Raw genomic sequence first — 12336 nt, forward strand, 5'->3', positions numbered from 1 at the left:
TGCTGTAGGGATGGTGGGTCTGGATCCCAGCAGAGGATCCCTGGAAGTCCTCACTACCAGCAGTGCTTTCCTGCTTGGATCTTGATAGGCATTTATTAAGTGCAATGAATCCTGCACGTTCTGTTTGAGGGGGGAAGTTTAGAAGGAGGCAGCATGTGTTCCTTGGCCTGTACGATTCAACCCTAGACCATAGGCTGCAGTTTCGCTCACTTTAACGTTGGCTATTTGTGGTTTCATGCATACTCCTATTTGTGAGAAGGATCACAGCCTTCCTGCACTATGTCTTACCCCAGAAGTGCTCCGCTGAGGAAAATTAACAAACCATAATGAACAGGAAATAAATATGGCTGTGTGGAAGTACGGAATCTCTTTGAGTCACTCCTGGGAATTTTCGGGAGGTGAGCTTCCTCACCTGCCTGTCAGATAAATGAAGTGTGTGCCACTGTTGTACATGGGTCGCTGTAATTCCTCAGTGTTTAAAACAAGGCTTTTCCCAGCGGCACCCTACAGTTATGAGAAATTGTAGGCACTTTTGTTGTTAGAAATGGGAATGTGCTGGGGGCAGTCTGTGCGGCAGGGTCTGGGGTCGGTGTTCCCGCAGTCCGGCACCACCAGCGCAGCCCTGTTTGGGTGCTGCTCTGCTCAGCTGGTACCGTGACATGGTGACATGTGCTGTACAGAGCCAAAGCCTGGGGACCGCGCTGATTCTATAGGGAAATTATAGGTTAAAATTAATTTATTGGCATTATCGGGTGGGCTGTGGGGTGCTGTGCAGCTGTGCAGGCCCCCAGGGGTGCGTTGGTGTTTCTGCTGGCGACCAGTGCAGGTTATGTTGGGTTGCTGCAGATGGTGGAAAGCACAAATGGAAGAAAGGTGTGAGGAGGTGAGGGGCAAGAACATGTGAAACACTGCTGGGGGTGGCTTGTCTTCTGAATGGGAGGAAGCACTCCTCTAGCAAATTCTAGCCATTCTAGCGAATCCAAGGATTGCTAGAGGTTACTTTTATCCTGCAAAAATATCCATCAGGAGTAAAGTGCAGTGCTGCGTAATGTGGCTGTGAGCTGCTTTCTCTCATGGATGGAGACAGTGCAACACGAGGCAGAGGGGAAATACTTGCTGACCCCTGTGTCTGGCAGGACAGGGGGTGTTTTGCAGGATATTTTCATGTCCTACAAGAGAAGTACCACTCCACATTTCTGTGAAATCTCATCTCATTCCCCAAACTGCTTAGTTAACCCGCCCATTAGCCTAGTGACATGCAAAAGCACAATCCTCACTGAAATCTGGGAAAATACAAGCATAGAGAGGCAAAGCAGCATGCCTACAAGCACACAAGAAGTTTTTGCGTATTGCTGGCTCCATCAAACCTTTTCCTCTATCAGAGCAGGCTGGTGATGAACTGGATCACCAAAAGATGTTTTTTTGCTAAAATATCTATCAGTTGAGTTTGTAACTGAGTCCATTTTCCTTCTTACTTCTACTTTTAACGTAATGGTGCCAGCAGACTTCAAGCAGTTTGGATGACAATTTTTTTCAATTCTCTTGCAAAATGCTTCAATCTGTGAAGTTATTTTAATAAGCTTCCTGCCTTTATTGTATGGTCTGTGTCCTATATAAGTTGATGTGTGATCTCTGTCCTCCAGATTCAGTGAAGAGGGGATGGAGGTGATGGAGCGGTTGATCTACCTCTTTCGCAAATTTAACCAGTTGAAGGTCAGCAATGAGGAGTATGCCTGTATGAAAGCCATTAACTTCCTAAATCAAGGTGAGTCAATAAAGCAAAGGTATTGACCCCACTGGAGAAATTCTCTGAAACAGTCTGAGCACCCTTTGCTTCCCTGATGAGAAAAGGGAGGAAGGGTCCAAGGCCCACAAAGAGGCTCGAGCTCTGAGCCCTCTCTGTATGTGTTTGCCATCATGCAGACCATGTGCCATGCTGAGTGGGATACTTGGGTACCCACATGAAGAAATCTTGGAAGTGAATGAGTTCATTTACTTAGACAATGTTTATTGCCTTTAAATATAGGCAGTAAGGACAGTAGGTGTTTCATTTCACATATGTACCGAGGGTACCAACACCAGAATAAGAACAGACAGAGAGGCTGGTGAAGCCTTTGTGGGTAAGGTTTGGGTGAGTGATGACTTAAGCAGCTGCTAACAAACTTTTCAACGGACAAAGATGTTTCATCTAAAAGTATTACTACTGTAGGTAACTGTTTAGGCAATAAACTAGACAATACTTTAAAACCAGTTAATTTCCATGACTTTTTTTTTCTGAAGTAAACATTGACTATTTGCATGACATCCTTCCAGAGATTCCCGACTAGAAAATGTGTTTGTTCATTTCTCTGCTTTAAAGGGTGAATTTGTAAAACCAGTCCTCTCTTTTCTTAGAGCTTTTCTGACTTGAAAATATTTACCTTCAGGATATATACTTAGGTCATATAGCTAGCTGGCTTCCTGCTTTTTAGATTCTATACCTAATGTCTACTCTTCAAAGTGAAAAGTAATCATGAGTGAAGGATTTACGTGCAGGCAATGAACTCTGCCCAAGAAGGGACTATCCTGCTGTTGATTAACCAGTGTATGAAGGCTGGCAGTCCAGGCTGCCACGAGACCTGGGACACGTCAGAATCCATGCAGAGTAATTCTTCAACGTGTGAGGAGATCCTGGTTATTTCCTAACAACTGTAGTGGGCTGAAATAGCTTGGTATAGATCGGGTTGGTTCCTCAGTAGTGCTTAGCCCTGTCTCCACTCATACACTGTCCCAACCCACTGCTTGTGGGTCCTCTTTCCCAGTGGCTTGTTGTGGCCCTGCATCTGTTGGGCCTCGCAGGACATTTCTTCATGTTGTAAATGAAGAAAACTAGAGAGGCAGATGCTTAATGGAAGGTGTTCAGCTGTAATTTTGGAAAGAAATGTCCCCAAAGTCTTTTGTACCATGAAAGATAGTTGCAGTTTGTAAAAATGTGCCACAGGCTCTCTCCTCCCCCACTCATTTCCAGCAGGAGATAGTGCTGACACTTCAATCCCTGCCGGGATGAGGTTCCGGTTTGCTTCCCTGGGCAGTTTCCTGACACTGGATAATACACTTCTCGAGCTGTCTCCATTGTTTTCCAAAATGTATTTTCATTAACTTCCTGTCTTCTTTTATTTTTAGTTGAAGTTTGCAATTTTTTATGTGAAATACCTGAGAATTATTTTTAAAAGTCGGCTTTTGAGCAGTAGATAAATGCCTCTTCCGTCAGATGGTCTTACAGCACGGAGCCTGCACCAAGGGTCCGCAGCTTCCTTGTTCCACCGTGCTGGATCCTTCCCGTGACCCCCAGCAGCGTGCTGATGCTGTTGATCATGCTGAACGGTGGCAATGGGACTTCCTGCCAGGGTGATAGCTTGGAAACGTCCATTTTTCCTTTGTGTATGTTGCCTGACATTGGCAAAGCTAAATTTAAAAATAAGAAGTTGACAAGTTTATAAAGCTCATGTGACATAATTCATAAGCAGATGGGGAGAAATATGATGATACCTTGAATTATAGAGTTGAGTGCTTTCCTCAGCCAAGATGATATAGCTAAAATCAACACGTTACTGTCTGAGGAAGTATTACGCTGAATCTGCTGTGAGGACTAAACCTTGACACACAGCTGCTTTACACCAGGCAGGCAGGGATTTAAGGTTGCTGGAGCTGTTATGTCCAAGAGTGTTCGTTGAGCTCTGCAGATGAGCAGCTTAGGACATTAGTTGTTCTCATCCTGGCCTTTTGTGGAAGGAAATCCTGTACCCAACATGCACGTAAAGACGCATCCGTGATGCAGACATATCCTGTGATGAGGGGAGATGGGAATTTTGGTATTTGTCTAACTGGGCACTGGAAGCCAGTCTCCAAAGCAGGGACCCAGCTTAGGGTTACAGAAATCAGTCTGTCTTTCCTGAAGAAATGGCAATAAGTGTGAGGCTGCTGCTCTTCTAGGATGTTTTTGTCATGTTTTCATTACTCTAATCATATTCACTTTCAGACATCAGGGGTCTGACTAATGCATCCCAACTGGAGCAGCTGAATAAGCGGTATTGGTATGTTTGCCAGGACTTCACAGAGTACAAATATCCACAACAGCCAAACCGTTTTCCGGATTTAATGATGTGTTTGCCAGAGATACGATACATTGCAGGTAACTTTTTGAGCTCCTCTCCCACTGGGATCAAGTGCAAGTTACGAAATTTGCTTTTAAGAGAAAATTAGTTTGTAACAGTGAAATTCTTGCTGACTTTGGTGGAGGATGTTTGTGCAGCCCTTTCTCTATGGAAGCTTCTCTCCCACCCAAAGCTGACCTCCCATCACTCCTAGCTCACCCAGCCAGACTGGCGCTTTGCAGGTTGTCCTTGGGATGCTGGTGGACGCGGTGTTAACGTCCCGCTCCAAGAAGACATGCCTTGCCCTGACCTTTTAAGTACTTTGGTTGGGATCTCCTTTTATTTTCTTCCTTTCGGTCCCAACTTGGAGGTGTTTTGTCTCAAAAGTGTGTAATTCTGAATTGAGTAGTTATAAGGAACAGAGAGATCCCTGAAATGCTGCTTAATTAAGGAGCAGGCGATAAGCAGAGCAGTGGGCAGACCTGCAGCCTAGCCCCCTGGTTTCAGCTCGTCTGGAACTCTGAAATCTGCAGGTGAAATTTCAAATGCACTTGTGTCACTAATTAGATCTACGGGGTCTGATGTTACTAAAACATTGTTTGTTCCTGACTGTTATGGCAAAAGGAGACACTTGCCTTCCAGTGTTAGGGCTCCATATGCTTCATTCTACTCCATTGTAATGAGCTAGATAATAATCACAGAGTAGCTCTCGTAATTTACTCACTGAGATTGACAAGGGAGTTTGAGGAGAGACGGGATTTAGTCTTTCCCAGTATATATCTATAAATAAGTCTCTGTTGTGGAGAAATCATTTTGATCTGACTTTGCCCATTTATTTTGCTTTCTATTCAAGTAAATAATAAATCCTGTTGTGTCCAAATGAATATCAAATGTCTAATGTAGCAGTGGGATGATTAACTGTTTCTCTGAGAGGTTCAAGGTAAAACCATCGCCAGCGTTGCTGGCTTAGGTGTCTCTGAAATCTGATTCAGGAGTGGCTGCTAATTCCGTTTTTTTTCTTACCAGGAAAAATGGTGAGCGTCCCCCTGGAGCAGCTGCCTCTCCTTTTTAAGGCCGTTCTACATTCCTGCAAGACAAGTGTGAGCAAAGAGTGAGCCCAGCTCGCCCTGGCCAGTGCCTTATGCTGTGCCTCAGGCAGGGAGCTGGCTCACCCCGGGAGAGGGGCAAACGCGATCCAGGCAGGAGACAGGGCAGTGGGTGTCCCTGCCATTGTAGCAAGAATCTTTTTTGTTTGTTTTTGGTTTTTTACTCTTTTTCCTATATATTTATTTCACGACAGAGTTGAATGTATGATCTTCAACACGATGCACATGGTTCTGTATGAATGCAGCAGATGCATTCTCCAGCAGTTTACAGAATGTGAAGATGTTTAATGTTACAGTGTTTGTTAGGGTTAGTTCTTTTGTATTTGGGGGCTGGGGACCGAGATGACTAAGACTACCTCAAGGAGAAGATGCTGTTCGCGCACTGCTCTTTCCATGATTTGTATCCAAAAGCGTTTGTCGTAGAGAGCAAACGGCCTCACCTCATCGACAGAGCTGTTAGTATCCCAAATGGATGATTTTGGAGAAGCGGGTGTTAGAGAAGTGCCAAGCTTTTTTTCTTTAATTATAATAATAACAATTTTAAAAAGGCAGGGAGTGGAGAAGAAGGAAAAGTCTGTCTAGCCAGCTGGTTTCTTTTTCCCTGACAGTTTTCAGACGCAGGTGGTAGCTCCTGTGGTTTCCCTGCATCCTGCCCCAGCAGCATCATAGTGCTCCCAAGCTGTGGGGGCCCTGCGGCCCCTGTCCCCTCCTGGAGGCTGCAGGAGCGGGCTCTGCCCCCAGCCCCAGCTTGACCAACTGTCCCCTTGCTATTACTGCAGCACTTTTCCATTTGATTGAAATTGCATTGCTGCAGTTTGTGGCAGGCTCATGGCGTTACACAAAGCTACTCTTGTTGCTAGAGAACTGCAAGTAATTTCTCATCGCCTCCTAAACATCCATTTTAGGTTCACAAAAGCAGGAAAGACCTACTTAGAGAAGAGGCAGGACTGCCCCTTTCACTGTGTTCCTCCAAGGTGGTATCTGACCGCTGAGGAGGCTTCTGCATCGCAGCGATCCCAAGCAGCCCATTTCTGGGAACAGTTAGCATACCCTGTGATTAAATGTGACCTGTGTAACGGAGTAAGGGACTCCAGTGTCCTCTGGTGTGGCTTCCTTTGCTGGACTCGGGGAATGCGTGATGCATAGTCATATCCTGCCAGGACTGTTCTGCTGCTTGGGGAAGCCCTCCTTACCAGGAAAAATAGTATTAATGCAGTACTCGGTACTGGTCTGTCCTAGGTGTTGCAAGGCTTGAATTTTCCATCCAGCAGCCTCCACACCACTCCACTGCAGGGAGAACTGGTTTAGCGGCAACTGGTTAGCTCTTTGAGCAATTGCTAAGTGCTGGTGTTTATCTAAACTTGGGCATTCTCACGAGTAACCTCACAGGTTCCTGCTCACGGTAGTGGTGGGGAGGTTGCATGAGATGCTCTTGCTCTCGTCTCCTTCGTTAAGAGTTAGTGTCAGATGACTCAGTCGCTGTCCTAGGCAGCTGTGTCACCCTGGCTGGATTTCCTTCCCTGTGTCCTTAGGTGTGAATCTGATGGTTAGGTAGCAAGAGGGTTCATCAACAAATGTTTGAATGCTGTTTGGAAAATGTTTTAGGAAGCAACTTCTATTCCTTCAGGGCAGGAGGGACCAGTTGCTACCTTTTTGTCTGGCTGTGATGACAGCTGTGTGGCACAAAGCGAGTACTGCTCAGAGGTGCTGAAGCTGCTGAGATGAATGTGGTGGTGGACAGGAGAAAAATCTCATTCACCAAAGTTGTCTTTCCTTCCCCTTCACCCCGCGGGTGCTCCCTCCGTCGCAGCCCAAGAGCTGCTCTGACCCACTGGCTTGGCACATCTCTCGGTTAGTCAGCGGCTGCGCCGGGTGCTGGTGACCGCGGCCGGACCTCTCCCTGGAGACCCGCTGCTGGCTGACTGTGCCCCCACGGTGGCATCGCCGCCTTTGCAATCCCACTTGGGCATCTTCCAGCTTGACGGTTTCCCTTTTCTAAAAGTCCGCTAGCTGCTCATTTTTCATTATTTAAATAGGATGTTACGGGTAACAGCTGCTGGGCCCAGCAGCAGTTCAGCTTGATAGAGCTTCACAATCCAAAGGCAGTTCCGTAAATCTCATTTACTTTCCGACTGTAAAATGAGACAAGCGCGTATTTCTCAGGAAAGCCTTCTGCATACAGCCTATACCTCAAGTGTAAATGGGAAGATTTTAGTATATCTGCTTGTAAGTTAGAAAGTATTTCTCAGCTTTTAAGTTTGATTTCCAAATAGCTTGATATGATCTTTTTATTACGGGTTATCTTCTGGCTTGCTGTTTTATACACTAAAGAAACTGTTAAAATTGCATAGGAGTAATTTTATTCTACGGTTACTGAATTATTATAATCTGTTGATGAATAAGAGTTTGTTTTAATTAGTGTACGTAAAAGTGGTCATCTTATTGCCAAATACACAACAAAAATAATTTGTTAGGTATTCTGTGTTTATCCAAAATAAGACTCCCAAAACTATTGCTGTACTGACAACAACGAAACACCTAAATTCATTTATGATGATGAATGGACGAGAATGTTCTGCTTTCTGTTGTATAAAGCAAACTTCACAAAGGTTGATTGGCAGCAGTATCCATTACCAAATAACCCATTTGTTGTAGGGAGTAGAAAAGCCTTACTAAACTGACAAGTAAGGAAGAATATTCCGAACCAGAATCTAGTTCACTGGACAGTCATTCTTAATATCTTCTGCACCAAGTCCTCTAATGACTTGTATTTTTTAAACAGGGTAAAGTGAATGTGTTGCATTGCAAACTCAGGTATTATGAGGAGGTAGAGATGTAGCTAGAGACGTAGAGACGTTAGGTCAGTCACTAGATGTATTTGTGAATTTGGTTTGAAGGACACCCTGGAAAGGCTGGAATTTTTGTTCCATTCTTCACGTAACATTCGGTTTACAGGGACTCATATTTTATTTGTGCTTAATGCTAGTAGGGGGAAGTTCATTATCTTTGATATCTATCTGCTCTTGCTTATCTGACCTTCTGTCATAGAGGAATCAATCAACAATAATAGTCTTTGGTAGAATTTTCTGCCATGACAAGTCAATTTTTATCCCCGATTTGAAAGATAAATTGGCTGACTGACCCCCTTCTTCTCCTTCATAGCATTTGTGCAGATGGAAAGCTGAAGAGTTAGTTTTAATCCGAACAGAGATTTGGGACATAAATTTGAAGTGTTCAGGCTCACGTACTCAGAGGGACTCTGCCGAGGTGTCCTAGTTGCCATTTTACAGCTCGAAGCTGGTCACCCAGCACAGAGAACAGGGCAGAAATTGCTGCTGCCGGGGCTGAGTCCCAGAGTGGCAAGACCCCAGGACCTGAACAAAGGCTTTTTGAAAGCGACTGGGTTTTCTTCCACTGCCTGCCTTTGGCTCGGGCTTCTGTCCTGTGAGCTGAGCCTTGACCCCACTGTGTGTGGCAGTAGCAAGTCCTTGTCCTCGGCATGCCCGGCCCCTCGAGAGGGCTGGGGGTGGAGGGACGACCGGGGCGCTCAGAGATGCCGGGTACCACAGAACTGATGGGCCCTAGGCATGGCACAATCGATGCAGCAGGAGCTCTCTCTCTGGCTGTTTTGCATACGCATTAGCTACTTTCTAATTGTTAGCGGTGCCGGTAGCGTTTGTCGTTCCCATTCTCATCTCATGCCTGCTAGTCCACAGTGCTGTGCAGAGGCACTGCGTGCTTTGGGTCATTGAGGTGCAGCTCTGGATTTTCCTGTAATTCTTAAATCCTGAGCTTTTGCTGTCTCCCGTCACGCGAAGACCAAAGGGGGAACGTGGCGTTTTCAGGGTGATCAGTGCAAAGCGGTCAGTCAGATTGCCAGCTGCAGGGCGACCTGTGCTGGCGAGCTGCTGCCCCAGTGACACCTGTGTTCCTCGTGCTGCGGTGTTGCTTTGAGTGAGCCAGAGCAGGCAGTGCCAGCACAGCGAGCAGGGCTCCCGGGCGCTCTGGCAGGGCTGCTCTCACTCGCCGTAGGTGGTCTGGGTGGCCGTGCCCCCACCCTGCAGTTGCCATGCAGAGCCTCGAGCTCCCATCGAGTGCCACTGGCTGCCCATCTCACTCTGCCACGCACGGCAGGATCGGCCCCTGCTCTTCAGGCTTCCGCACAGAACCGCAGCCACCTCAGGTTAAGGAGTTTGTCTTGTCCTTCAAACCAACCTTTTTTTAAAAAAAACTTGAATTTCTTTTCTCTTTACTATGTTTTTTGAAATGGGGAAAAAAAAAAAAAAGATTCTCCTGTGAATGTGCTATTTACCGTTCATTCCTTCTGCTTTCTTGGTTTTGATTTGAAGCTATGAAGCTTGGTGTCTGTGAAAATGTTGTTATTTCTCAGGATAATAAGCGGCAATCATCCCTGCCACATAAAAGGCAGGAGAAAGGGGGAAACTTGGGGAACTAGTTTAAGTATGAAGCTAATTTTTAAGTTGTAGATGATGTGTAAATCGAGGGTAATACATAGGATGTCAGTATCAAGCTGTGGTGTTTCTCTGGGTTCACGGTGTGTTGTTTGCAATGCACAGAAGCTCAGGGATAAGTATTTAAAATGTGACCCAGAGAAACCCTAGTTTTGATGTTGCAACAGTTGCTTTCTTTCACGACTTGTGTGGAGGGCCCATGGAACGCTGAATAAAGCCCCATATGGAGATCTGGGGGGGGAAACTTTTGGTTTGGCTTGTGGGAAGTTTGCCTCCTGAAGGCTTAGATGTTGTGTAATGGGAAAAGCATCCCAAAGGTGCATGCTGCCATTTGGGCTCTGGGCGAGCAGACAGGAGGGTCTGGGCAGGGCTGCAGTGGGGGACCTGGCTCTCAGGCTGCAGCCCCCCACCACGCGGTGCCCAGCCTCCCCCCCCCCCCGGTGCTGTTGGGTGGGGAAACGGTGAAGTGTAAATGCCATCGGTTTTGGTAACCTCACGCTTTTGTTGAAGGCGCATCAGCTCCTAGGGCTGGGAGAAGTTTGTATTTCCACATTACCTCATCCTTCAGCCTTTGGTGTTAAATGTGTTTGAGTGCTTGTGGAAAAGGGGAAAATGGGAATTTCTCTGTATCTCCCTGGCAGCCACTCCCAGTGTTCTGTGCTCTGTTGGTTATGAATTAGAGCATCTTAATTTCTGGTCAGTACATATTTCTCATCGTGGGTTGGTAAGGTAGTAGACTCACTCCGACTGCTTGAGAAAGGTACTGATGTGTGAAACCAGCGCAGTTACAGCTGCCAGGAGTATCCAAAAGGCCCCGTCTGGCCCGATGCAGCCACCAGCAGTGCCAGCACTGGGCAAGAGTCAGCAAATTTTGCAGGGCTGAAACCCGCCTTCCCAGCACTCTCACTGGGCAGGATCTACAAATCTGGGTGTAAACCAGCCCTGCAAAATGCTGGTGAGGCCAATCCGGGAGACATCTTCCCCTTTAAAAAAAAAAAAGAAAAAAATTTAAAAAGAGCTCCTGTGCAGCTGATCTCTAACAAGTCTATGAAAGAAGCAACATGGTTCAGTGGAAGAAATGCCCCCAAGGGCAAAAAGAAACAGAAATTGAAACCAGATGACGATCAACCTTAACAAAGCCTTTTGTGATTCATTGTTTTCTTTCAATTTATAAAATGTCTTGTAATAGTTGATAACATTATTGACTCAATTTCCATAACTAAACTACCTCGTGTGACATCCTGTTTATCATCTCAAAAGGGATTGTGTGAAAAACAAAATACTGCCAGTGTTTGTTGCCAGCGAAGAAGAGGGGCTGTGATGGCTGGAGTTTTGTTTCCCTTCCCATGGGTTGTGGCTTGTTGCTGCCGCAGTGTTTCAACCTGCGGGTGACGGTTTTGACTTTGCATCCCACCTGTCCGCCCGGGAAGGCGTTAGGCTGTGCACACCATGCTCTTGCCCAGCACCGATGTGCCGTGGCAGTGACCACTAATGCACCGAGCCGCTGTCGGCAGTGTGGGCGATGTCCTGCGGCTGCAGCCGCCTGTCCCCGCACGGTGAGGCAGAGGCTGTGGTGCTGCAGGGGAAGGCTGAGCTCTGGCATCTCTCCTGCTGGAGCGCAGCCCCCGCCTGCAGCCACAGGGCAGGATGTGGCTCTGGCCAGTTTGGTTTTTGTTGGTGCCCATCAAGCCGCGGGCCCGGTTCCGGCTCTGTCCTGGTGCAGATGTGGTGCAGAGGCTGTATTTGTAGCCCAGGACCTTGCAGAGCCCTCACACATATGTCCTGGGTGTAAGTGTGCTGGGCAGCTCAAGGAGGGAGCAGGTCCAGTTTGCTGCTGTGTCTTGTGTTGGCCCATCGCTGTTTTGCGGGATGTTTCCAAGATGGGTTGGACCCCATCTTCGGGTCCTTCCGCTGATGTTCTGGTAATGGTTTCTCCCAGCAAAACACTTCATTTTTCCCACAATCCCTTGTGTAAATCAGGGAAGCAGGATGTTGCCTCGGCATGACACATGGTGAACGTTGGCACGCTCAGAGCTGGGGCTGGGGCAGGACAGTGTATCTGGCCACTGCTGCCCTCGCCCCGCAGCGCCCAAGGAGGAGTGGGCACCGTGCTGCGCCTCTCGGGAGCTGCCTTTCCGTCACTACGCTACGACCAAATGAATGTTTCTACTGGCATGTCTCGGGCGCACCGTAGCACAGCCAGTCCCCCTTGCGTGGCGGGACCGGCACGGGTCCGTGGCAGCCCAACCTGCCCCTGCTCCGCTGCTCTGCTCTGTGACTTGACTACCTGTGGAAATGTGACCAATAAGTGTTGAACGCATGTGTAGCGAGTGTTAGCTGTATGAACTAATAAATGTGAATTGTTCTGCACCGGCAGTGTCTGCTGTTCGCTTGCACCTTCCCCTTCAGCAGTGGCTCGCCCTTGGCAGGGGGAGGCGTCATCAGGGTGATGGAGCCTGGTGCTGGCCCGGGTGGCTGCTGCGGCACTGCCCTGCCTGCCGCCATCCTGCGGTGGAGCAGCCGGGGCTGGATCACTTGTGGGTCTGGGGAAGGCCTTGGTGCTGGCGGCGCCGCTGGGGACCTAGGCAGGTGCGCAAGCGTGGGGACCTGGGCAGCGTGGCCTGG

General features: G+C 47.6%; 1 protein-coding gene across 3 annotated transcripts in view; it reads left to right on the forward strand.

The window, feature by feature from the left end:
* The window catches only part of NR6A1 (nuclear receptor subfamily 6 group A member 1), a gene marked incomplete at its 5' end in the record, with an annotated part of 98975 nt that extends 86894 nt beyond the window's left edge, over positions 1-12081 (forward strand). For all 3 annotated transcript variants that reach the window (XM_080401417.1, XM_080401418.1, XM_080401419.1), the window contains 3 exons: positions 1644-1765; positions 4019-4171; positions 5160-12081. In XM_080401417.1, coding sequence (XP_080257543.1) covers positions 1644-1765; positions 4019-4171; positions 5160-5248 — 364 coding nt within the window. In that variant the 3' untranslated portion in view covers positions 5249-12081. The remainder of the gene's footprint in view (positions 1-1643; positions 1766-4018; positions 4172-5159) is intronic.
* Between the last annotated feature and the right edge of the window lie 255 nt (positions 12082-12336).

Source organism: Falco punctatus, assembly GCF_963210335.1.
Source record: "Falco punctatus genome assembly, chromosome: 9".
In the NCBI taxonomy this organism is placed as follows: Eukaryota; Metazoa; Chordata; class Aves; order Falconiformes; family Falconidae; genus Falco; species Falco punctatus.